The sequence below is a fragment of the Aaosphaeria arxii genome (genome assembly GCF_010015735.1).
Source record: "Aaosphaeria arxii CBS 175.79 unplaced genomic scaffold BU24scaffold_8, whole genome shotgun sequence".
NCBI classification, from domain to species: Eukaryota; Fungi; Ascomycota; class Dothideomycetes; order Pleosporales; genus Aaosphaeria; species Aaosphaeria arxii.
In genome coordinates this window covers 1043860-1069975 of record NW_022983481.1, presented here as the reverse complement: position 1 = coordinate 1069975, position 26116 = coordinate 1043860, and the positions used below count along the sequence as shown (strand labels likewise).

The 26116-nt window shown below is 50.3% G+C and overlaps 7 protein-coding genes across 7 annotated transcripts; 2 read left to right on the top strand and 5 right to left on the bottom strand.

The window, feature by feature from the left end:
- Positions 1-685: 685 nt before the first annotated feature.
- BU24DRAFT_426033 (uncharacterized protein) lies at positions 686-2697 on the top strand. Its single transcript, XM_033528884.1, has one exon. It carries the CDS (start codon positions 1038-1040, stop codon positions 2442-2444), a length of 1407 nt encoding a protein of 468 aa, XP_033380529.1. The 5' UTR covers positions 686-1037; the 3' UTR covers positions 2445-2697.
- Positions 2698-2940: 243 nt separating this feature from the next.
- On the bottom strand, positions 2941-5995 carry BU24DRAFT_453634 (glycoside hydrolase family 81 protein; the record flags this gene model as incomplete). Its single annotated transcript, XM_033531275.1, has 2 exons — positions 2941-5703; positions 5789-5995. 2 exons carry the CDS (start codon positions 5993-5995, stop codon positions 2941-2943), a joined length of 2970 nt encoding a protein of 989 aa, XP_033380528.1.
- Positions 5996-9309: 3314 nt separating this feature from the next.
- Positions 9310-10036, bottom strand: BU24DRAFT_271647 (uncharacterized protein). The gene has a single exon (XM_033522598.1). The coding sequence runs from the start codon at positions 9796-9798 to the stop codon at positions 9376-9378; it is 423 nt and encodes a 140-aa protein (XP_033380527.1). The 5' UTR covers positions 9799-10036; the 3' UTR covers positions 9310-9375.
- BU24DRAFT_271642 (TRP-domain-containing protein) lies at positions 9754-12614 on the bottom strand. The gene is made up of 3 exons (XM_033522597.1): positions 11879-12614; positions 10304-11821; positions 9754-10251 (listed from the first exon to the last, which is right to left on the bottom strand). The coding sequence occupies exons 1-3, from the start codon at positions 12195-12197 to the stop codon at positions 9869-9871; spliced, it is 2220 nt and encodes a 739-aa protein (XP_033380526.1). The 5' UTR covers positions 12198-12614; the 3' UTR covers positions 9754-9868.
- A 3925-nt stretch (positions 12615-16539) lies between these two features.
- BU24DRAFT_426031 (uncharacterized protein) lies at positions 16540-18068 on the top strand. The gene has a single exon (XM_033528883.1). The coding sequence runs from the start codon at positions 16632-16634 to the stop codon at positions 17919-17921; it is 1290 nt and encodes a 429-aa protein (XP_033380525.1). The 5' UTR covers positions 16540-16631; the 3' UTR covers positions 17922-18068.
- A 55-nt stretch (positions 18069-18123) lies between these two features.
- On the bottom strand, positions 18124-19464 carry BU24DRAFT_495251 (uncharacterized protein; the record flags this gene model as incomplete). The annotated part of the gene is made up of 1 exon (XM_033534112.1): positions 18124-19464. The coding sequence occupies one exon, from the start codon at positions 19462-19464 to the stop codon at positions 18124-18126; it is 1341 nt and encodes a 446-aa protein (XP_033380524.1).
- A 2637-nt stretch (positions 19465-22101) lies between these two features.
- Positions 22102-24365, bottom strand: BU24DRAFT_271580 (ammonium transporter-like protein). Its single transcript, XM_033522596.1, has 5 exons — positions 24066-24365; positions 23576-23907; positions 23191-23516; positions 22870-23135; positions 22102-22816 (listed from the first exon to the last, which is right to left on the bottom strand). The coding sequence occupies exons 1-5, from the start codon at positions 24133-24135 to the stop codon at positions 22254-22256; spliced, it is 1557 nt and encodes a 518-aa protein (XP_033380523.1). The 5' UTR covers positions 24136-24365; the 3' UTR covers positions 22102-22253.
- Between the last annotated feature and the right edge of the window lie 1751 nt (positions 24366-26116).

The following is a 26116-nucleotide window of genomic DNA, read 5'->3' as shown; positions in this document are numbered from 1 at the left end:
ATCGATGTTGTTGTAAGCGTCCCTTGCCTGCTCTAGCAGAAAATCGTCGTCCTGCTCTCCAGGTAGCTTTTCCTTTATGTCGCTTCTCATAGTAGAGGACGCCATAATGCACGATCAAATCAGCTACTATGTAGCCTACCTATGTGCAAGTACGAGCTAGCGGCTAAGCGAGCGGCCAGTTGCTGCTACAAGTACAATGCTGTCTAGGTGTGAGGTCACGTGGTAAGGGCCTACATACCAACAACAGATGGACAATCATGACAACTCTATCTATATCCGGCGACGCGAGAGCTCAGGAAGACATTCGCGTTTGGAAGCGGTTCTGGAAATGGCATGGTAGCAAAAGCTCACACAAGCTTCCTAAGCGGCTTGGTGGGTGTGTTTGGCTCATGCGAACGCACGGATAGTATTCATTTGGGGCTTTGACTCTTGAGGGGGCGTTGCATTCTCGATGTGTTCGGCGCGGCCTATTGCCTGCTTAAAGGTCGGTCGGAGTAGCTGACGGAGTTGCTGGAGTTGCGAGGGAGTCGTGCCCTCTGCCGGGTCAGAGGAATGGACGTTTGCGGAGTTGACGGAGGAGTCCAGCACCCGCCCAGACACACTTCCAGGCTCTCCATCGTACTATGTAGTATGTACTATAGATACACGCCTACTTTTAAAATCCGTTCATTTGTCCCCACGGCCATGTCCTTCCTGTCTACGGCCATCTCCACCACATTACTCGCAATAATGTTGATCTTGAATTGAAACCATAATTACCTGAATTATCTTTACGATCTGTTTTGTGCTATCTTTTATCCCTGCTTCACATCATCATCGCCCATCATCCTCATCCTCATCACCATCACAGAACCACCACCAGTGCGGACCGCCACAACCGCCTGAAAGCAACCCCCCAAGGCAACCCAACACACACCATGACACGTGCACACGCACCGATCCGTCTCCAGCCTTCGACAGTACTCACTTGGGCATCGCGTTTCCCGGTCGTCCTCGTCGTTTCTTCCTCACAACCTACATTGTTACACTAACTATGAATGAAAAACGATCATTCGCACTCGTATCTGTCGCACACCCGTCTGCGGCCTGACATGCCTGGTGTAACCTCGCCCGAGCCTCTGCTCCCTTTGGGCGAGGCGCTTGCGCAGGTCGACCCTCATCGCATCTACGAAGAGGCAAGACGTCAGTACGAAGTTCTCATTCGCACACGCGAATCGCAACCGAGTCTCACGAAGTCGAGAGCCGCAACCAAGAGGAGGAATACGCGAACAACTCATACTAACCCCGCCAATAATCCTCGCACAATCAACCTCTCAAAGTACTATCGCGACCTCTTCTTCGCAGCAACCCCAGCGCTAGACGCCGGGAATACGTACCGGTTACTGACTGTCTGCCTGGCCTACAAAACCAAAGCCCGCGTCCTGCAGTACTTGGAGCTCCTACAGGGAGCTCCCGTCTCGTGGTTAATCCCACTCAAGGACATTATTGAGGCCTGCGCAACAGACAGCGAGTTCGACGACTTCGACAGCGTCAATGGCCGGCACCTCGTGGCTTTGGACAACAATGGTTGGCAGGCGGGGAGGAGCAGGCGGCTGGCTTCCTCGAGTGCCAGCAGTGCGGGCTCCGATACGTCAGCGCGGCCATCCCGCAAAATTCAAGACAATATTGCGGAGTCCTTCGACCTTCCAACAGGCCAAACTGGACCACGACGGCCGCAATTCATTATTTCGACACTCCCACTAGCATTTCCTTCAATATTTTTCACGGCGCTTGCACAGCATGCACCGAAATCATGCCTCACGGCCACAACGCTTCTGTCCCACCCAGCAGCGTATCTATTAGGTCTAGCAGACCTGCTCAAGGCTAGGCTACGAAATGAACACACGGCCAGTCAACAAAGCAGCACTCGCTCAACCCGATCCGGACGCACCGCTCGATCCGAGCACCATTCCAGTCCTGAAGATGGGCTCGATTCCGAAGATGACTTCTTGATCCATCTTTCGGGTGGAAAAGAGAAGCTTAGACAGCCAAACATGCATGCCATGCTGCCCAAACACGCCGAGGGAGGCTACGATATTCCGGATCTGGATCGTTGGTGTCGAATGTGGAAGACCGAAAGATCGTCTTCGAGAGAGGAAGAAAAAAGCCAGAAGATCCCAATCAAGATGACGCAGCGAACAGCCCGCCAGCGCCCGGCCATCGACATGAAGACAGCAAGGGAAGCGCGAACGCAGGCGCGCCCAACCAGGCCTCGAAAGGACTCTGACCTCGACTTGGGGCCTCGGCGGATCACTCGCAGAAACTCTGAGAGATCTTCACTGAGAGAAGGTGTAGCTGACATCAACCGGAAGAGGGTCGACCGGGAGGCGAATGAAGTCAATCGTGCGAAAGAGGATGCATCAAGCAAAAGAGTTTTGAGGAATAAAAAACTCAGAAGAGGTTAGGAGCAGAACTCAATTGCTTTTTGCATAGTAGCAGCCAAGGGATCTGACGTTCACCCTGATTGGAGAAAAGTAACTCACCCCATATTTGAATAGATACCCGGTCGTATTCAACGTCGCCATGTCAAAATCACAATTGCAATGCTTGGCCATCGCGCAACAGAACATCAACTTGGACAAGCTTTGGAGCAACCCCATCTTGTATGAATAAATATATTTCTTGCCGCGCCCTAATCAAGTACAATGAATTCCCAGTGTTTACTCCACAAGAATGATTCCCCGTCCTCCGAAGTGATAGTCTATGAACATGAAATGTGTGTATGTAACCGAAATCGTGTAACCCAGCCATCAACCCAAGACCAAATCCTCTCTGATATCTACAAGAAATGTACCCAAACGCCCCCAAACCTTTCTATCATATAGGCCGTGAGGGTGGCGGGCGTCGGCCAACCTGGAAGACAGACGCCCTTCTGCAAAGCGCATCAACAGAAGACACTCCTTACTCGTGACGTTTGTCCCAGGGAGAGAACCGCCATCCGCTGTCAGGACGAGGGTGTCTCCCTCCTCCGTGTCGATGTCGCCTGGGAAGCTGATTGTCATCGGGGTCCTGATTCTCTTCTTCCCACGACTTGTTTTCATGGAACCAGCCCTCCTCGTCCCCGTCTTCAATGTCGTCACCTTCAAACCCCCCAGGTGTTTCTTCATCTTCTGTTGGAGTCCACTCTTCTTCTGCGTTCTCGTCGACAATGTCGACGTCGCCTTCCTCAGTCGGTAGAGGGTCACTTTCAACCTCTTCGAGGCTCTCCTCTGGCGGACGTTCTTCACGCACTTCTTCGACATCTTCTTGACCTTCTTGATCGTGTTCTTCTTCGGGACTCCATTCCTCCTCTTGCGCAGTCTCTACATCCCCTTCCTCTCCCTCCGGTGGCTCAACCTCCTCCTCACTCGCATCCACAGTCCCAACACCCGCAGTACCGTCCCCCAGCATCGCCGCCGCATAAGCCAGATACCACGTCCTACTGGCCCCACCATCCAACTGCGCGATATCGAACTTCGGATCCGCAAAGAAATCGTACGCCGCCCTCGGATCAATCAGCGCCAGATTCGCATACAGAATCCCCTTCCAACCCCCCTCCACCTTATCCACCCTCCCATCACTAAAATACGCATCCCACTCCTCCTGCACGAACTTCCTACTCCTCGTATACGCACTCGACGGGTTGAGCGGGATCATATGAATCCCCTGCACGTACTCCTTATTCCCGCCAAAGTACGTCGTGTGGTCGACCTTATTCTCAAACAAGATGCCCGTGACCTTATTCGGCAGGAACTGCTCCGGCTGCACCGCATTGTCGTCCTCGAGCAGGAAGTAGTTCCGCATGCTGCGGGACTGCACGGCGAGCTGCAGATTACCCCGTGCCTCCATGTTGGCGTCGCCCGTGACTTTCCCCCACATCTTGAGCGCGTAGGTGGAGAAGGTGTCTTCGGAAGAGGACTCCTGGTCCTTGCCGTCGCCGGACTCGAAGAGCCCTTTCGCCCACGAGTGGCCGTGGAACCAGTCGAAGGAGCGTTGGAAGGGGAAGTACGGGTCGAGGGAGCTGGGGTTGGCGTAGTCGCGGACGAGGAGGTTCACCCAGTGCTTGTTGGCGCCGTTGTCTTCTTCCAGCCACGAGGGGTCGAGGTACCCGATGACCGCGGCCGTCCACACGAAGTAGCCGTAGTGGAAGTGGTGGTCGTTGTAGAGGGAGTTGCCGAAGTCGACGCCCGTGTCGCCGTTCTTGTAGGTCCCGGAGGATACGACGCCCCGCCACACGTTGTCGTAAACTAGAGGGAAGGGCTGCGTGTTGTTGACGAAGACGTGGAAGGCGTCTTTCAGTTTCACGAGGCCGGCTGCCGCGAGCTCGGTGTTCTGGGCGAGCGATTGGAGAGTGTAGATGATGCCGGCGAATTTGGCGAGTCCCTTGCCGCTGTAGTACATGCTGTTGAGGCGCGTCTGGTGGTCGAAGTCTTCGTTCAATTCTAGGGCCCCGGCACGGCTGACGGCAGCCATTGCGATGGCCCCGAGATTCGTGTTGGAACCGCCGCCGGAACCGCCGTCGGACGCTGGGATCCATGGCGCGAAGTCGATTGTAGTCGGGAGGTCTTGCTCGACCATGGTGATGGAGTCGGCCACGACTGCCCTGGCATAGCCCTTCGTGACGGTCGAAAGAGAGATGTCTGTGAGCGCCGCTCTCGTCTGATCCGAAAACGATTCAACCTGATGAGGCAGGGCAAACATGACGAGCGTTTGGTTCTGCACGCCGTTCTTGGTGTAGTGGATGGTATAACTACCAACACTGCCGTCTACGGAGCCACTGATGCCGGCGCCCGCTGCGTAAGCGCCACACGTCGAATCGTATACTGCTTCGCCGGAGCTGTTGGCCGGGTTCTTCGCGACTTGAATCATGCCGATGAAGTTCTCAGGGCCCTCGATGATAGCACTGTCTACCAGATCGAACGGGACTGCGCCTAGTGATGCCACAGGCGTGGCGTAGAGTAGCCACTCTGAATCATCCTCCAACGTCACTCTGTACTTGAAGGTGACCCCATTGAGCTTTTCGACATATTCAAGCGTACGGAAGAAAGTCCCACTGTTGAGTTGCGGTTTGGCTTTATTGTACAGCGCAGTGACGAACCCCATGCCTTGCACAACTGGGATGGACATGATGGTATCGGCGCCAGAAAAAGGTGCCAGGTTGGCGTAGACGGAGAATCCAGTTGGCTCTTCCACGGACAATACCGTATCGTTTGCAAGTTCAGCAGCAGAGAAAACGATGTTTTGAACCCCGACAGGCCCGATGAAGTAGCGAGGTACGTCGCCTTCGCCCCAGGCAAGCTGGTCTCGCTCGATGTGGGCGACTGCTATTCCGAAGGTGTCGCCATGGCCTTTTGCCCAATTCAATGCGTACGGGTGAGACCATACGGGTTGAGTCTGCGTACCTAGGAAGAAATTCGAATAGAATTTGTTGGTTTCAATTGGGATGTCTTGATCGAGTATGTGTTCTTTTGGAACGGCATGGTCGTTGCGAGCTTTGATCTGTTGCGGTGGGGCATCGCTCTCCATAGGCATGAAGATGTTCGGATCCGGCTGTCGTGCTGCAGCTGTAAGCTGTGGTTGCAAAGTTGCTTGGATGGGTGAAAGGGGTCCCATTGGAGCCGAGATTTGGGGACCGTCCAGCGGTCCTCGTGTGAAGCCATGGGATGGGAGTTGCGTATGTATAGACTATAGATAGTGAATAGTTAGCTTGCCATTTTAAATCAATTCGTCATGTTGTCCGGGAATTGCTCCCGTTGTCACTGTAACCTACACCGGTAACGGATGGTACCAAGGTCACCGCCACAGATTGGACGGAAGATGGAAAAACAGAGCTGTAGCTGGTCGTAGCGTCAAGGTTCAAAGAAAGAGTGATTTCCCGTTTCTCTATCTCGTCGGGAACTTGAACCTTATCTCGAGTAGGTAGAGCATAAAGGAGTGTAGCCTGGCTAAGTGCCAACAGAAAGGCCAACCTGGCCATAATGTGCAAACGAGTAAAATCAAAAAGAGCGACTTGCTAAAGGCGAAGAAATGAATGGAAGAGCGTTTCAGGCAATATACAAAAAGAGTGTGCTTGGATGCAGAACAGACACGGTGTTTAAGGCTGATAGCGAGGGAATGCGGGAATGTGTCGAAAGAATGAAGGGAACCAATTGCCTGAGCAACCCCATTATCGCCAATCTCTGGGGGTATAATATATACAAGAAAGATATGAGAGTCGATCGCCATGGTGCAGAGGCTTCTCACATGATTAGAGGATCATGGACCCTTTCGTTTCGAAACAAAATCATGGTGGAGGTGAAGGGAGAGCAGTGGCAAAGGAAGTGGTAGCAACACAACTGATTCAGGGACCTATCCCAATGTGGAGCTTCTCATCTGCAGGTACAGGCCCGCATGGTAGTACAACTAACCGCGGGTCCCTGACAAGGTGCTACGCAACGCTCGGAACGTGCCCCATGTTGGCAAAATCGGCGTCAATCATGTAGTACCATGCAGATCGTGGACTATGCAGGCTGTCGTTCGGCTGCTTACCGAATACCAGACGCATGAGACTTTCCGAGGTTGGCTTGCTAACCGTTTGCATTCTTGTCATGCGTGTGTGTGTTATACAGGAGGAGGGATAGCTGCAAGGCATGGGACGCGCGTAGTGGAGATGCATCTGTGATACATCCGTACAGATTCCGCGGTCTACTCACAAATACTGCACGGGAATAACTAATGATTCGGACATCCAATGATGGTTGCGGCCATGGTTAGTACAGAATCACATCCAGCAGGTATTATTCGAATCTCTGTATTAGTATCTTCCAGGATGCATCCTAGTCACTACTGTAAGGCGGACGGTGATCGTACGCCGAGACAGTTAGCAGCTTCTGGATACCTGTTCGAAACGTTGATTTAGTAGATGGCTAGATATGGAAGGAGAAATAAGATGTTAGCGTAAGGACCAAAAGGATTCACCTCCACATCAAGTAATACTACCCCTAGCGAAAGAATAGTTATGACAATGAGATATCTTGGGCATCAATCATTTACATCATTTGAGCGCATTATACTACACTTTCTTTTAGGTGTTGAGACTCACATATTCGCGTATGGTACTTCACAGTGTCCTACTCATCTAACGTTGCTTCTATGGAGTCTGAGATCTACCATGTATTTGGTGATGAGTATGCAGCTGCTGCATAGCATTCGAATGTATGCATGCGCCTACGCGCGCAATAAATGAAGTGGTGGCAACTGTCAGAAACCAACTACACAGCCTCCCATTCAAGCATCACAAGAGGTGTGATCGCGAGATGGGGAAGTCGAGATGGGTGTTTGAGTTGAGATGAGGCAGGGGTATGGAGTCGGCGAATCCGATCGCGTAAAAAGCTTGTTCATTTGCACCTCGACCCTTTACCCCAGTCCCGACTTCCGCGGCCCAAGTTCTGGGTAATCAAAAGCGAAAGGTACTTCTGAAACACTGTGTCTACTAGGCTTGAGTTCTGGTCTGGGGCGGCGGGACCTTTCTTCTCGAAGACATGGTTCGTGATACAAACCGTCTCGCACATGATCTTGAGATACCGAGACCTACATCTCATCTTTGTGGAACTGTCGACGTTCGATGGTGGATGAACGTCTCTCTTCGAAACTACGCCACGGCGAAGGCAAAGAATTCTCCGCGGTTGCTTCATTCTAGACACTGATCGTTACTCACCCTCGGGATCCTGTCTTCGAAGCTGTTTTGATCAACCAAGGCTTTGCTGTGGCGATTTTCACATTGTCAACTTTGGGCACGATCGAAAGAAAGATAGACCCCGTCAAGCTACTCCTTCTTCCATTTTTCTTCTGTGAAGTCTAAACGTTCACTAATACCAAACCCAACAAGCAATGAACCTAACACATGTCTTTTCTATTTCTACATACAACCAAACCTATAGACCAAATGGCAAACAAAAGACTGCAAACGACTTCCACTTAAACTATACATCCAGACTATCTATTTACACCAGCCTCCAGTCCTACATACACAGCCCTGTACAACTCGCCTCAACATCTCGCCTCAAGTCATAATACCACATCGTTACATCGAAGTCATGATCGATCGATCGTATTTACACGCTCTTGTACCACTTCCGACCACTCCGAACCCAATTCACCATGGTTCTAGATCTGTGGAGAGAATCAGAAGGGCAGTGAGGCAGTGCTCGCTGTAATGATCAGCATACCTCGGATGTGTCATTTCAATCTACAGACCATGAGTTCACTTGATTTGTAAGAGATTCTTGTCATTGATAGACTTGCTTGATAATGTACATGAGTAGGTAAGTCATGGCTGTACTTCTCAGCTGTCTACATGCTCTAGCGATGAAGTAGCATTTAACTCTCCATCTCAAATACCCACTTGTATGCTAGGCAAGGTAGGGATTAGGTACGCTCGCATCAGCGCTGTGTCCCATATTATTCAGATACATCATCATCACCATTGCTATCAATGATATTAGTCTTGCTCTTCCGAGCCAGGTCCCTGCGTGTGTGTACGTGAGGTCAAATGTCACGAGTGGATGTAAATGCCTTTGAGGGAGGAGGGAGGCGCGTATTGTGCACACTGAGTGCGATTTTTGGAGGGATGAATTAGAAGACTTAAGTCTCTATTCACAGGTTGTTCTGAGCACTACTGTCTACAAGATGTGGTATCTATCTCTTGACCTCGGATGCGAGGTCGCTGCTGACCGGCGTTGGTGAACACCTTGATGTAAAGCAGATGTCATGGAGTGAGTGAGTGAATGTTTACGCATCATGGAGGGTGCAGAGGAGAACATTGCATTTGCCCCAACGACAACAGAGAGATCTATCACAGGGACAGACAGTCACTTGTGGGTTGGAAATGTGATTTGCTCTGACGGATTGAATACCGAAGGAGCCTGAGTGTCTGGTCATGCTGGACTCAATGCCAGGAAGGGTGGCTGGAGTTTGGCTAGACTGAGCTGCTTGAAGCAATTCGTGACGAAGGTCGACAAACGTATCGTCGCTTTCGTCGGACGGGGTGTAGGGAGCAGAGCCGCCAGTAGCAATTGGCGAGACGATAGGAGTGGCAATCGGGTCGTCGTTCGAGACGGGCTCAGTCGAGGCAGGAAGGGATCAGTCACGTTTGCACTTGCTTTGTCTATAATTTTAAACGTTTCATTCTTTCTCATTCTTATCTCTCTCTACTATAACTACTTGCTTGCTATATTAACTCTCTAAAACAGAAACAAGAAAATTTGAAAGAAGCGCGGAGCCCAGAAGGTATCAAAAGGTTGTCTCTTTGTTCTTTTGGCGCACTCCTTTCCTGTTTGGGGGCCACAGGCCCTATATGACGGAACAGAGGCCGCGTCGTTAATTACAAAATGTTGTATGGTATTGTTTATGCGCGCTTCCCCCCTCGTCCCCCAGGTAGTAGTTGCCTAAGCGTCTCTTTGTGTGTGGTTGTCTTCCCTCTCCGATTCCTCTTTGAATGGGAAAGAGAGACTGGGTAGACTGAGGTATGTTGGATGGTAACAGAAATTGGACAGTGTTGGCTTGATAAAGGAAAGACATTCGTGTCGTGGAGCAGTGCCGTCTTGCCAAAACACAATGTGTGTGTATGTGGGAAGGGGCATCGCCCATGATGCAAGAGTGGGTTGGTTGGGTGCCGTTCCCAAGGTATAACAAAGAAAAAAAGGAGATAATAATGCGCTCCGTTGGTGGCAATGCAGATATATCCCAAAAGCAAAACCATGTACAAGAACCCAAAAGCAGTTGGTCAAATATCCCAACCATCTTGGAAATAAGAAAAATTTACAATGCTGAATTACTTTTACTTGTCGATGATGCGACGCGCTTAGTATCCCTAGCGGAATCCTCCCTGACCGTAACCTCCTTGGCCGTAGCCGGTTTGGTTGTAGGCACCGGGAGGTGCATTGAAGTCAACGTCAGGCAGCCGAGGCGCCCTTGAGTCGGGAGGGCTTTGACTCCTATCTCCGCTAATGCTGCGAGTATGGCCCAGGCCACCGGCACCCATGCCAGCAGCATCACCGAGCAGATGCTCGCCGCCATTATAGGGGCGGGCACCGCCATATGCAGTGTTTTGCTCCTGGAGGGGAACAGGGTCGTAACCAGCAGCACGATTGCCGAATGGAGCAGGAACGGAGTTGCGCTTGTATTCGATGGGATCCATAAGGAGAGAGTTGCGGGCGTCGAGTGGGGTGAGATTGTCAATGTCACGCATTTTCTCTGCAATGATATTAGTCTGTTTTCTATTTCCCATTGGGATGAATCAACTTACCAGCCTCCTTTCTCTTCTTACGGTGTGGGTTGTCACGGCAGCAAATGATGATGGCGTTGACGGCAATCAAAATAGCCAAGACACCAGTCAAGACAGCCTGGACAACGACCAAGACCATACCAGTCACGGTCTTTGTAGTCTGTGCGACACCGAGCTCTTCGACGAAGACCAAGATGCAAACGACGGAGATGACACGAACGACCTGGATGATGATGTTGATCCAGTTACCGGACTTCAGGGAGAACGGACGCGACCAAAGGAGAACGACCAGAAGGATGGACTCGATAATAAGTTGACCAGCCGCTTGCGCCAGACCATGGCCGTCGGCACCAGCAATGACGCAACCCTTTGCGAACATGTAGATGATGAGAGGCACGAAAACCCACCAGTAGCTCTTCTTGTAGTTCTCGTAGAAGATGTTGTACTTCCTCCAAACCTCCTTGTTGTCATAGAGAGCAGAGGCGTCACCTTCGAGCTTCTTGTACTTATGGGCAATGCTCCAGACTTTCCAGGTGAAGAAGGCAAGTAGTGCAGTGAAAAGACCAAGGGTAACACCGGCAAGGATCTTGGCTGCCCAGGAGTCGTTGTTCTTCAACTGGTAGACGCAATACAAGGTCCAGATACCGTAAAGAACAAGCACCAACTGTGTGATGGTCTTCGCAAGAACCCACCAGTACCTCTTACGGAAGCTGACAAGGCGTTTGGGGAACTTTCCGCAAAGTGCCCAAGATTCGAGGATGACTTTGAAGAGAAGGATGGCGACAGTGATGGAAGCGACAACAATGGCGAAAATGAGAAGAACAGTCATGAACGTGTTGCCGTCAGGAATACTCAGTTCCTCCGCATAAGCCTGGATACCCTTGACAGTGTGCATGACCTTGGTCTCCTCTTGTCCATTTTGTTCAGAGGTTCCATTGACGCTAGTCTCGAGGCTGTCACGCCCGTAGAGGACAGCGGCGTTGAATGCGCGCCGAGCCAAGTTGTTGCTGGTCTGATGAACGAGGGTAGCATTCTTCAAGAAGGCGACACTGTTGTCGGTCAAGTTTCCTCCAGTCTTCTCGCGGAAATTATCGATGGTTGTCTGCATGGCTTCCCATTTGATCAAGCCAGTGCTGAAGGCAAAGTTCTTGGAGAAACTCTGGTAGACTCCGGGATACTCGACACTCATCATTCCGTTCATGGCCATAGACTGGAACCAGGTCATCACCTCAAAGAAAGTCGGGCTGGCTGTTGGGGAACCGGCATTGCCAGCACTGGCGAGGGCGGAAAGTCCAGAGACGGCAAGGGCAGCTCCTGCCATACCGGCGGCAACATACGATACACCGGGCACGGAGACAGACTTTCCGTTGCTGACGGTCGAGGTGATACAGGCCAATTGCTCTCCTCCATCGATGGCCTTGAGTTGCATGGTCGCCTGACTGTCAAGATCTGGGACGTTGAATGCGATGGAAGGAATCTGGGAGATGTAGGTCTCAGGAATGGTCTGCTGGCCGGCGGCGGAGAATTCTCCGGCAGGAACTGCGAATAGATTAGCACATTGTTCAATTTTTTCACCAAAAGCATCTCAACACATACCTGGGCAGAGTTGCTCCATCTTGGTGGCGTCGTCGCAAGGATTGAATTCATTCTTGTAAACCTCCTTTCCGTAAGCCTTCACGACAAGGACTGCCATGACCTTCTGTGACTTTGCACTTGAACCAGACACATCAAACTTGATCTTCTTGGTCGATCGGTCGAACTCGAGGTCGAGCCTGTTTACTTTAATATCGGATTCATCCTGGCAAGAGCTGTAGCCGTTGGTCTTCAAAACGTCGGCGGCCAGGGCGCCCAGCGGCGCTGAGGCTAAGAGGAGGAATGGAGCAAGCATCGCGGAGTATGTGCTGTGAACTCTCATGATGTATAATTGGTTTTCGCCGGGTGGCGATCGACCTCAGCGAGGTGGGAAATCGACGGCGATCCTTCTTGAATGCTGGTGTGCGAGGTTTGGTTGTGTTGTTGATGTGTCTCGCCGGACAGTGTCAGGGGAAAGCAGGAAATGAAACCAGGAGAGAGGAAAGGCCGATGAAAAGGGATTACAATTGTATAGGGCCGCAGGGTCAACCTTTGTCGCGCCGAGAGAGAGAAATCGTTTCCAAGGAGAGCAGGAGAAGAAGAAGGGCGATGGATGTTGATGAGAAAATTGGAAACGGGCGGCAAAGACGGTCGAAGGTCGAATCTGGATGAAGCGAGAGTGAGTCGGCGGCAGAAAACGGAGGTGAAACGAGAGACAGGCGGTTGAGGGTGGAATGTGAAGTAGGAAGAGTGAAGAAAGGTCGCAGGTGGGAGGTAGAGTGGAGGAGGAGAAGGACAAGGAGCAGGCTTGGTTTTGGTCGAGTTTCAAGAGAGGCAAGCCTTTCTTGTGAGCGACTGGCAGCCTGTAGGAATCGTATCGTGCTGTACTGGGCAGACAAGAGACGGACGGGGTCAGGGTTGTGGGTCAGGGGTTACACGACCCGGCCAGTCTCAATGGGGCAACGACGCGCAATTTGGAAGAGCGCTATGGACGCTGGTCGCACACTCCAACGGCTTATCGGTGCAAATGCTTGAACAGCCTGGAAGACGGGAGATGGGAAAAAGGTCCAGAGGTGTCCAGAAGATCCTTTCCGTGACGAAGCAAGTACTTTGTAGGTAGGCAAGCAATTGTTGGGGAGGATTCCAAGAGGGCGGAAGAAAGTCTTTTTTCTTCACAATGTGCCTTCAGCTTGTTTTTGAATTCATCCAGTCCACGACATGTCTTGTGTGGCTAAAAGCTGTGTCACTGTCAGCTGCCCTCCACAATGGAAAGGGCTTGATCCACGTTCGCCGTCGCAGTGACCACGCGGGCGAGCCATTCCCTCTTCCTACTCCTTCTCTTCACCATGCTCGCTCTGCTCTCCTCTCCAACCTTGCCATGCCATGCCATGCCATGCTCACCAGTACGGTTAGCTACAAGTAAGGTTGCTCGGCCACCTCTGCTCGGGCCCCGCTAAGAGCTGAACGATGCGACACTGTAGGAAAGCTGACTATCCCGACCTATTAGGGACGGAGAGAACCGTAGGGTCGTCCAAAGGTCGTCCAGTGCTGCGGTCGCGCGATCCGACCGCACTTGGGGTGGTGGCTAGTCCCCTCATAGACCAGACGCCGCCGCCTCAGACACTGCAGCCACCGCCCACCTGAAAGCCTCTTCTCTCTCTTTTTTCTCCGCTGATTATCTCTCATCCCACTAATTTCCCTTGCCGTGAGCGAATCTCAAAGAAAATGGCTCTCAGCTCCCTGAAATTAACCTCTCTGAATAAGCGAGTCTCGTCAAAGCATAATTGTGGATAAACGCGAGAAGAGGAGTGAATGACGCAGTGTCACTTGTCTGCGTCCACAATGACATTCCTAGGTAGGTTGGTAGTGTAGCATTATGGTGAATGTTATTTTCGGCAACAACGACATACAGCTACCTATCTCGTGAGTACGCTACGAGTACTATCGATGATCTGGTGGATGGATAGGATAGGGTTGATGTAAAAGAAAGCAAGGATGTGTGTCGTTGGGCAGGTGGGTTGAGGTGGAATGGAAGAAAAAAAAGGGAAAAGGGGCCGGGAAGGAACACTATTGGCTGGTTTGGCTGGCGAGTCGCGTGTCTTTGCGTGGCTGTGACCCTTGGCATTGACTCCAAAATAGAAATCAATCCCATCAACGATTATTTCATTATTACTGTACGGGGTGTAGTCCTGTTCTATTCTGTTCCATCGCCCATGTATCTCGTACAAAGGGCCTTCTCGAATCTGTAGTCACCTATCCCATCATCCATGTAGTCATACGTAATGATGATCTGAGTGTGTTGTACAATAATTCCCTACTCCTGCATGGATTGAGTTGTTTTGTCGTACTTCTTCCAGGAGAACTACCAACTCAAGTGCATCGGCAAAGGATGCGGAATAATCCCACAACGATCTATACTTACTGTGGTAATAAATCAATTAATTGTTCACTTGCCTATTCTGATCTAAGAGCCCTTCAATTCCCCAATGTACTGAACACACTAAGGGACAGACCATTGCCATGTCTGTGAGCGCATCACATCTCCGCGCAGGTACCCGTCTACGCCGTCTACGCCGTCTTCTTGCACAAAACATGCACAACATGTTTTCGACACGTTTCCGTGCCGTACTTCTGCAGCGACCTCTTCTGTGACCTTCTTCCGTGATTCACATCGGCATTATCCGGCGATCCTTCATCCTTCTCCATACTGTATTCGCACTACACGCGACGTTGCGTAGGTGTTTTATTATACTTACCCACGTTAAAGACCTGCGCAAACAGCTCATGCCAACACATTGAAGTTACTACCAGCGCTCTGTATAAATTCTTTATTAATACGGAGCAATTTTATTTCTTTTTCCTTTGAATGTTACGTTGGCTTTGTAATACGATCTCGATAGCTATGCCGTACGGACATCGATCCTCCATTACCACCGCTAACTGAAATCCCATCACATAGCCACAGAAATGTCCCATTCACCCACCAACCCATCATTCATCACACATTCGCCCTGTAGGACCTCCCACTGCATCTCACCTAACCCTTCCCTATTCTCCCCATAACTCCCTCTTTCGATGCTATGCTATAATGCACCTTTTCACTCCTCAGCCGTGACGCCTCAACCCGGTCCGCTGACGTGCCGGATCTAATTTCGTATCCCCGTTCAGCCACACCCACTTCGACCTCCTTGCAATTAAACGACACATTGCTCTACCTGTATCCGCCTCATCTTTCTTTGAGTAGTAATCCGATTGTTTTCCTTTTATGTGCGTTTTCCCTCAATCTTTACGACATTGCGTCCATTTCCACGATTCCTTGGTTCATAGGCCCTCGTGTGCTGCGTCAACCATCATAAGAGTGAGCATAGGTTGTACTCTGTGTGTCTGTACAAGTAGAGCCCTCGCTCTGATCCCTTATGCCTTCCGTTTGCCTTGACCACACTAGGCCTGAATCGGTCATCTTCAGGATCCCATTGTCGCACAGTAGATGACGGGGGCCTAGGTGGGATCGGATGATGTCTACTTCCGGCTTCTGTTGAGATATATGTCTTAACGTGAGATGGCTGTGTACTTGACTGTTTATTGCCTGGATTGTGATATTCCCGGATTCGGATATTCTTTGTATTAACCGTCATGAAACTCCAGGCAGTGGCTGGAATGTGCTTTCAAACAAGCGATTAATGCAGAGGATATAGTGGTTCACAGAGAACTACTCGACTGGTTGTCTGTCTGGTTTGAGATATAACCTGACCATACTGATCTCTTCTACCGCTTAGTTTGATTGTTGATACCTGACATCAGTTGTTGTGATATCAAAGAATCACATCTTATGAACTCAGTAACTAGAGGGTTAAAACACGATGTAAGAGTGCGTTACATCCGTACTTGCACTCATCCTAATTAAATGATATATGGATACTCTGATCAATCACCTGTGTTACTGGGTATCCCACCTTAAATGTGTGAATGTTGGCCCAGTGGACGTCAATATCTGCTTGTACTTGGTCATGCTCGAAGACTATGCCTTCCTGTGCGGAAAATCAAAGCTGTGTCAATATCTCCTTAGGCGGATATTTTTGAATTAGTGCATCTTGCACTAAACAACATTTTGCTCGAAATTGGTTGCTATCCGGGAATCGATATTTCAGTGGATTTGCGATTACTTTGGGTCGTTGATGTATCGTGTTAGTATATATTTAGGAGGGCATATACTTTCAACTGCTTTGGATACCGCAACATTGCAGAGTGTGCACGACGATCATATCCTTGGTTATTATATTCTGCTTACACGGTAGGTAAGCATCGGAGAATCATTTTATTCGGGTAGTATTGTGTTCTTCACGAAAAACATCTTTCAATTGCATTCGGACCAAGAATTGCATAAACTTCTATACTATATATGTAGGAAACGAATAAATCCAAAAGGCATAAGCTTGTGGACTCTATATGGACAAAGACAAATACATTCCTCACATGAACCCTTAAAAGGAATTAACGAAACCTTGAATGAAGCAGAGGTGTAGTGTCATATTAGGATAGATTGGGACTATTCAACGTGAATCGAGGCAAGTGCAAGAGGAGTCGAGGATAGGCAAGGACAGAATGCACATCCTATCGCGGGTCTTCGGCCCCATCTTTCCACCTGCTGTGCCGCAACCATTGCAAACGTCCTCGACTCGCCAACACACGAACATCTCTCATGATGAGATTCGTGCTTGTCATAAAGAACTCAACATTCGACATCCTGCACTCAAAAACAAATGCATGCAATTCAATCATGTGCAGTTACCTCCGCGTACAGAGCGCAATTCCCGCTTACCCTTGGAAAGAGCCCATTGACTGGGAACGCCTTGCTACCAATCACGGTGAGCCTTTCATACGATTTGCATCATTGGTCAGAACAAAGCCAACAAACAAACAAAACACGACCTTTTCTGAATTTTCAAACCTGCCCGCTGAGCTGCAGCTGTACGTCCTCCGCTTCTGCGACCATGCAACATTGTATCAGCTCATGCATACTTCGTCCCTACTGCGACAAGAAGCCAAAAAGTTGTTCTGGTCAGCAAGAGATATCTGGTACCTGGTCGAAGGCATCTGGCTGCTTGATGGAGGATTCCCAGGTCATGCAGATCATGCAATCGAGGTGTTGCCTCTGGTAGAACAGATAGAGGTGGAATTTTCGGATTTTTTTGCAACTTCTAAGTCTTTACAAGGAGATCGAATTGCCTTTACAGTGCATGGAGATGTTTCCGGACGACCTGAGACCGTCATTGAAATCATACGAAAGTTTTGGCATACGCTACAAACCCGATTTCCCAAAATCAAAACTGTTATCATCAGTACAGTCCAATTCCGGGATGGGACCTCATTGCCGGCGGATATGAAATCGATAATCCGAATGTGCCCCGACGGTATCACCGTCTTAGGTTCAATCCTTGCGGATGCAGGAGACAGAGATAACGGAAAGCGCAGTATGCTAAGGCGATTATGGCAGCGTGTAGAGGACAGTAATGGCGTGGAACATTGGCAAGTCGTAGAAGCGGCCTGGACTCGGAAAAGTGTATTGCTCCCCCTTAAGGAATTCCATGGGGTTGCCGGGCGATTTGCACAATACTTATACCATGATCGCTTTCAAAGCTACGAAGTATACGTCATGGACTTATTATGCACCGAAGCGATCGAGAGACATCACTTTGAAGACTGGTATGAACCCTTTCACTGTTTGGAGCCGGGCTGTGGGCATAAGTTCGATAGACCTGGACAATACACCGTACATGTGATTGACATTGGCCACCAAATTAAATGGAGAGATTGGGAATCGCCTCTAGTTTTCAAGGACGATTTTGAGAAGTACGAGGAGAACCTAAGTCGTCGTTGGGAACGTATTGGATGGCAGGGATGGCTTGAAGAGATGGGTTACCCAGACACTGAGAAACGAAGGCAGGCGGAGAAGACATTTTTGGACCAACTTGCCCACGATCCCTTGTACAATGAAGGCGTACCCCCTGAAAGCACCCTGATATATCACAGATGGCAGTGGCATGGGAATCCAGACGCGGATTTATGAGCGTATTAGATTAGTTGGGAAATTACACACACTCCTCTCAATCCGCATCAGTCTAGCGACACTGAATATTACAAGCTGGCGACTTCAGCTTAGTTTAAACATCAATTCACAATTACGCAGATTGTTGGATGGACACTTCGTATCGGATATGTCATGGTATTCATTTACGTTAGTTAGACCCCAACGCCAATGCCTTCAGTATCTATGAGACAAGGCCTGGCGAACATGCGCTATCCATTCTCTCCAACGGTGCAAATTCTGAAAGCAGGTCATCTCGATTCTCGAAACCAGTCTCCATATGATTGACCGTGACGGTCGAAAGTGAATGTTGCTCCGGTGAACTAGTCTCATCAAGTTCCAAGATTCTCGACAATCTACCCTGCTTGAAGGTCTTCCTCGTCATCTCTTTGAATGAAGCGACAGGCGATATGTCCGCGAGTACATTACCTACTGCCGTGGCTGCAGCTACGGCCGTTGCAGTGACGATCGACGAAGAGACACTTTCATAATTATAACCTGTCATGGTGACATCGCCTTCCTGATCTTTACTGATACGATCTTGACCTTCCGGCTCTTCGGATATAACCGCCAGTGGGGAGGATCGCGTCACTGACTTCCTTCTCGTTGCACTCGCTAACAATGCACCCCAGAAATCCGTCTTCTCCCCCTTCTTTTCCGCCTCTTCACAGGCCTTCACATTCTCAGGCTTCAGCACTCCCTCTAAGTTCGACGGAGTAGGCGAGGGCGGCGAGACCGGACTTAGAGCTACACTTGGAACTTCCTGTACGAGCGGACTATGCACCCCGTACTGCCGTCCCCAGCGGCACTCGCTCGGATAATCGCACGTGTTCCAGCAGTCCTTTGTCATTCCCCTCTCCTTCTTACCGTAATGGTCTTTCTCCACCGCATCTACGTCCTCGATAAACTCATCATAAAGATCGATGCTCTTCTTCCCACTCCTCTTCCACCGTCCCCAGACCTTCCACCCTTGGTAGTCGAACTCACTAGGGCAAGCCCGATGCCGCTTGACCCTCTTCCTGCTCTTCCTGGGATTCGCGGATTTCCTCCAATCCTTGACCTTCGTTGTCCCGGAACAGAAGTAGTGCCCGTCGTCAAGGCAGCGGCGCGAACGCCGAGAGCGTATGTCCGACCACATTGATGGCACTGCCACAGCCAACGGAGTGGTTGTGCGGGGACCTGCGCGCTGGGCGATGGTGGAGGGTATTTCGATAATGGTTGTACGGAGGTGTTGAAGCTGGATGCTCGGTGGTTGAGGAAGGGGAGAGGTGTCCGGGGAGAGAAGGGACTGGGTGGGATGGAGAGGTGGGATGGCTTGAAGGGCGCTGGGTGGATTTTCAATCCCAGCTTCTGGGATTTTGCGAATGGCATCTTGGATGTTTGATCTCTCTGGTATGGGTCGATGTACAGCTGTGACGGTAGGAGGAAATTTCGTATCTACCAGAGAATACAAAGTTGAGATCTCGAACTTAAATTCAACCGACTGTGTCCAATCCCTTTGGCAGAACGAATGAACATGCTTCATGTTTATATCTTTATGCGTTTCCCAAAGAACCAAGCAGCGCCAAGTATCTTTACCATACCTTTCCCTTTCCGCAAGAACGTCATCCTCAAAATGTCCAAGTATCTCTCCCATACATCCTAAAACAATCTCAATCCGATTCTCCCTTGCTACCAAGTATGGACTGTCTTTGACACCCAACCGGTTCGTTTTCTTCTTCTTTCTATTTTTGTACTTCGGGATCGTTCTATTGTTCTCGCGTGGTTGGCTATGAAACGCCCTTTACTAGTGCATTGCCCAATTTGGTCATGTGGATTCTGTTTTCGAACTTGTCATGATGGGGTTCTTTGTTGAGAGGTTGGGGGTTTCTATGGTGCAATATCGCACGTGGAGTGGCTGTGAGCAATTTGACGCTTGGTCGTCATGTCTAGCAGGGTTTTCTAATATAGATGAACATTGTTCGACGCTGTGAGTTTTGGTAAATCGTGCTTGGGCTAATGTGTCCAAGGGCGGCATCCATATAGTTGGACTTTGGAAGGAGAATACCCCCAGGAATAAGTTTTCGTTAGTGGATGGGGGAGAGGGTGGCGCTGGGCTGCGAACCCATATTGAGTTTCCTTCCTAGTTCTAATTATTGTTCTGTAATAGATCGATCATATCGAAGCTTTAAACATGCAATGGCGACATGGCCTGTATGGCCTGTACTACCAATAATCCACCTATATAGCAGCTCAGAGCTGTACCGATTCTTCTATCATGAATCGTGTTGTAGTATAGTAGAACATGATGAGGTTATTCAGAGGTCACGTGTATCCGGGAAAGCGCTAGGAAAATCATGGATGGATTGATCAGGGCCCAACGAAGGTTGGGTGCATCATCCCCTAACCTCCCGAGGAGAATTGACAGTGGCGATTAGAGATATGGTGTGTCTTGTTTATCTACTGATTTGTGGGTCCTATGTGATGTCACATACCACGGAACATCTATACGCAACAGGACGTTCATAAAACCTCTACACAAGGAAAGAGATAGACAACACAGATAAAGAAAGCATCTGCCTGAACTTGCTTGGCCCTATACATGCGTTGCTAGTCCTCAAGCGGCATCAACACACTCGTATGTTCAACTAGTAGAGGAGCCAATAGTCGCAAAGTGACGACCATGAAATAAGGCATATAACATACCAACCTGTAACAGCACCTAACGGGGATGAGCGACCGGTCTACATCCTACAAGGCATCTCTTCCACGGTGTCAATATCCAAGTTGTCTATATCTCAAACCAAGAGCATTGCTTACTTCTTAACCACTCTTCTACATACCCAAAAGCCACCATCACATTCCCTTATCTCCACCACCCCCATCCCCATCCCAATCCCCAGAACCCAAATCAAACCTCCCCACAACCCCAAGACCACACTACCTACACCTAACTCTCAATCTCCACCCTTCCCTTCCCTCGCCCTCCCGCCCCCGCGTCTGATTCTCGAAATAAAGCCGCAGTCTAGACCATCCAAAGATTCGTGCATGAGAAGTGCGTGCTTGATCGCTTGCTTGGCTGCTTGATTGATTACCCGCAGCGTTCCTTAGATACGAGAGATCTGGCTACTACACGTAGTCACGCTCTTCGCTGGCTCCTTTCACATGATACGATATGATACGATACCCACAAACCATAGATACACATATGTCTACACAACAAAGGCCGATCTCGAACCTACCTTCGCTATCCCCAGACCCTCATTCGCTAACACGTGCTCACATACACACCTGGCACCTTACAGCATCTACAATGTACAGACGCAGGAAGCGAGAGGGAGATTAGATAGATAGACCAAACCCGCCCCGCCCTGCACCGCCAAGAGCTGAAACGCAGCTGAAATCGATGATGTCTACGACTATCATCTCACGATCGAATCGAATCGAATCGAATCTCATCGCCCTGTTGCGTGGTTTTCTGAAAATTTGTGTATCTGTAATCTCTCGAGAGTGAGGGAGGTTCGGATGTCTTGGCGAGATAAGGAATGGGAAGGGGGAGTGTGGAGTGCAGGAGGGCTGATCGACGGGCGCGAGCGAGCGCTCGCTCGCTTCGGGGGCGGAAGGGGGAGGGGGAGGTGTGGATTGGCTCGCGGGGGGAAAGGGGAGGGGGATGTAAGCGAGGGAGGGATGGGGATTGGGTGTTTGGGGACGGGAGGGATGGAGGATGGGGAGGGTGGATGGAGGACGGAGGATGAGGCTTGTTGGTGGTTGGGTGAGATGCTTGGCTTGCTTTGCTTGCTTGTGGTTTTGTCAGGTGGGTGGTGGTTGGGATGTGATGAGCTGTTGTTGTAGATTGAGTGTTCACGATCATGAGAGGATGAGGTTTTTGGGTATTTCGATATAATTATTATATCTACAGCGATCTAATCGAGGTTGCTGGAGGTATGTATGGGGTGTAAAGAACCTAGAAACAGCGAAATGAATATCCCATTGCTTGGATTCCCGTAGTACACCCTTTTGTATACCAGCCATGCCTCCCCCAATTGAGATTCGATCGCTCTCTAAATTTGCCAATTTGTACAATACGAAAACAAGTGTTTCCCCGCCGCAGACTTCTTTCCCCGCCTTCTAATACTACGCATACATTTTCTGTCCTCCCTTTAATTCATCGGATGGAGGGGTTGATGAAGAAAAAGGACAGGTGTTGGTATCTTGCTTTGAACTCCGGTAACAAATAAAAAGTGTATAGGAAAAAGGATTAGGAACGCTCATTGAAGAAAAAAGGGGCACTCGGTGCCAAAAACAATACAGGGTCGATTAGGTCGAAGGAAAAGCTTATTCGACCTTCTCGGGGCCAGCAGCAACGGCGTGGCGGTCGCCACCAATGCCAGTGTGTGCGTGGCCGCCCTCACTGCTTTCGCTCGGGGCCTTACCCTCGAGCATCTGGCTGTGCTGGTGGATTCCGTGGCGCTCGCCCTGGGGAACGGTCTGCTCAGCGCCGGCGACGTCGGTCTTAGCGGGCGTCCAGGCGAGGTAGTCACGGCGGACCTCGACGTAGTCGTAGGCGAACTCGCCGAGCTGGTCGTCGTCCATACCGAGGAGCTCAGCCTCCTCAGAGGCGCGGAGGTGGAGGCCGGGGATCTTGTCGATGGCGAAGGCGAGGAGGGCGCTGACGACGAAGGAGTAGGCGGTGGCGGCGACAATGTAGGCGATCTGCATGTACATCTGCTTCCACTCTCCCTTGATCCAGCCACCAACGAAAAGACCGGTGTTGACGCCGTCGAGGCCAATGATGTATCCGGCACCGAAGAAGCCGTTGAAGATGAGTCCGACAATTCCAGCGACACCGTGCTCAGCGAACACGTCCATAGCATCATCGATCTTGAGCCAGAACTTGACTATAAAGTTGTTAGCTGGAGTTGAATGTGACAGTTTTGGCATCAGAACTCACTCTTGGTGGCATAATTGCAGACGACACCGGTCACGATACCGAGGATGACACTGGCCCACGGGGGGATGAAACCGGAGGCGGGAGTGGCAGCGACGAGTCCAGAGATGACACCAGAGCACCAGCCGACCATGGACCACTTGCGGGCAAGACGCCAATCGAGAACGACCCAGGTGGCACCGGCGAACATGGCGGTAAGGTTGGTGTTCCAGCAAGCCATGACAGCGCGGAGGTTAGCACCGAAAGCAGAGCCACCGTTGAATCCGAGCCTATAAAATTCTTAGCACAAGTACCATATTGTGTGATTATCCCATTTCCACTCACCATCCAAACCAGAGGAAGACCGTTCCGAGGGTGATGAGAGAGACGTTGTGGGGACGGAAGTTGAGCATCATCTTCTCCTGGCGGCGGCCGAGGACCCAGGAGTATGCGAGAGCGGAAAGACCAGAAACGATCTCGACGGGACCTCCACCAGCGTAGTCAAGAACTCCCCAGGAGAAAGCCCATCCGTTGACGTTCCAGACCCAGCAGGCGACGGGGCAGTATACGATGGTAGCCCAGAAGAAGATGAAGACCATCATGGGGATGAGACGGCCGCGTTCGGCAACGGCTCCAACGATAATGGCAGCGGTAACGGAGCAGAATTGCATCTAGACGGACAATGAGTTTTTGATGGATTTAGCAGAAGGGCATGCTCAGTGAGACCTACCTGGTAGAAAGCGTAGAGAAGATCGGGAATCAGAGGGCTACCAGGGCTGGGAGCACCGAGAGTCCTCATGAGACCGAATTTCTTGAGATCACCGATGAAGCCGTTGGTCGCATATTGGCTGAAAGCCAACGAGTAACCCCAGAAGTACCATTGGAAAGTGATGATAGTAGCGGAACCCAAGCAAGCCCAGATCAAAGAGAGCGCCGACTTTCTCCGCGCAAGACCAGAGTAGAGGAATGCGAGACCCGGTACCATGACCAACACCATGGCAGAAGCCACGATGATGTAGGCCTGGTCACCAGGGTTGTACCATTGGTTCAAGTTTTCGGCATCTGTAGGTGGAAAAACGGATTAGTTGAAGTTCTGGAGATCTTCGCAACTCTCGAGGCTGATATTGGTATCTTTTTTTCCAACTCGTCTGGAGAGGGCGAAGTAATTGGTGTGCACGAGTCTTCACGTGCATATGTTACACCAAAGGGATGGTACATACTGGAGTCACCACCAAGATCGGTGTTGGTGCCATTGAACACCGCAGGTGCTCCTACCCAAGAGTAGGACATGTTGGATAGGTGTTAGTCGACTATGATATGGGTGAAGGGACCACGACGGTAGAGTAATGAGCGTGGTACTCTTTGGTGTGAAGTCGAAGGAAGTACTGGGGATGAGGCGCGACAAAGATGGAGGTACCGGGCTGGGGTATATAAAAGAAAGCGAAGGGTGAATTTCGGCGCCCTTGTATGATCAGCAATGATGATGGAAAGACTGCCCGGGGGGGTTTGAGAGTGAATTAGGACTATTGTCAATGCTGGTAATTGGACGAAGTTGCTTATCTGCCCTTGTCCACCCGAGGCGCGCTCATGGGAAAATAAACGAAGGGTAGAGTTGGCGCAACACCCACAGCCCCGGCGTCGTGGGGTTCACGTCAGATCTGGAGCTTCTTTTTTTTTGTTCCGCTGGGGTGAAAGGTCCCAAGTGGCGTCAAGAGCTCGGTAGTGGTTACTGGGTTTACCATAACAGTAAATGCGTTGGGTAGTTACAAGAGGGTGGGTTGGTAGGGTTGAACAGGGTTGTTTGGGTTCACATGTGTGTGTGCGTATGGACTATGGACTATGGGAGTATGTGTGTGGACAAGTGGTATTCCCTTATCAGTGGCGGACCATTGTTGTTTGCTCATGTCTACTGTCTACTTTTGGTTTGCTATCTATCTACCCTACGGTCCCTACCAATTACTCCGTACCTAGCTAGCTAGGTATCTATCTGAACTAACTATGGGTGGAGCTGGAGATAGCAACAACGCCGGGAGGCTTCCGGTCCAGGGCGTTTGCGGGTCTGTGGGTAATGTAATGGCCATTCATTTGCGCCCAAAGGTGAAAGTACAGCGGTAATTGTAATTTAGAGCAAGGGATTCTGTGATTTACTTTGCGGCGGATCTACCAACTGAGAGTGTTCTTCCGTACACGGAGTTCTGTGTATATCCTATGACCTATGTCTTATTGTTTTAACCCATTGACACCCCCGCGAACCCACGGCGGATTGGCTGGGCAGAGAGGAGGAGGGTGGGACAAAAGGTAGATGAGACGAAAGAGCAGGAACAATAGTGGTTGGTTGATGGCTGAGAAGGGCAATAAACTCAGTCCAAAGACAACCATCATCGGAATAGAAGATGATGATTATTGCTGTACAACTATGCTGTAATCACCACAAGAGTTTCGCATTCAAAGGTACAAAGCTTGGCACAGAGTGGGATTGTGTAAGTGGATGATGAAACCAGAACCGATGCTGATAAGGGAGCCGAGACATCTGATTGGCGGGCAGCCCTCCAGACCACAACTGTGACCCAAATGTGGTCATAACTCTATCTCGTCGTCTCCCCCTCCGATCTATTCCGACATGGTCCCTTCTCTTTCTCCCTTTCTCCCCTTCCCTCTGTATTGGCAGTATTTGCCCTGTATTACCGTAATCAGCCTATGATGGTTGGAATTATGCGATTCTCCTACACAGAACTTCTGATAAGCCCCGTTGGACCGTTGACAAACCACGAAACCCTTATCTTTCTGTCACTACCCATCCCTGGTTAAGCGTGTAGATGAACCCTGCTATACCCCTTTCGTCTTCCATTCACCCTCACACACCCTTTCCCATTCCCACTCTGACCTGACCCCCGGGCCTTCCGCGCGCTTTTCTTTTGCCTCTCGAGTCTCCGCCCAACTGGTCCACCACTTGCAGATTGATCTCTTCCAAATAGCGAAGCCCTAATTCGTTTATGGTATTGTGTAGTGTGTCTTTGTACGGACTACAGCATCCTCAGTAATCCTCAACTCGAGGCTCTCCTATCCTATCTGATTGCGCCTAGAACACATTCCTGTCCTACAATGTTCCCGACCGCCTGGTAACTACACTTTGTAGCTAAACTCTTCAAAACATTTGAAGTCTGGTTGGGCTACATGTGCTCAACTCTGGATGACGATCGACTTGCACGTGTCGTCTACCAGCCATGCCCTTCCTATCGGTTGAAGCACCACAAGATCTACGGTCATGGCC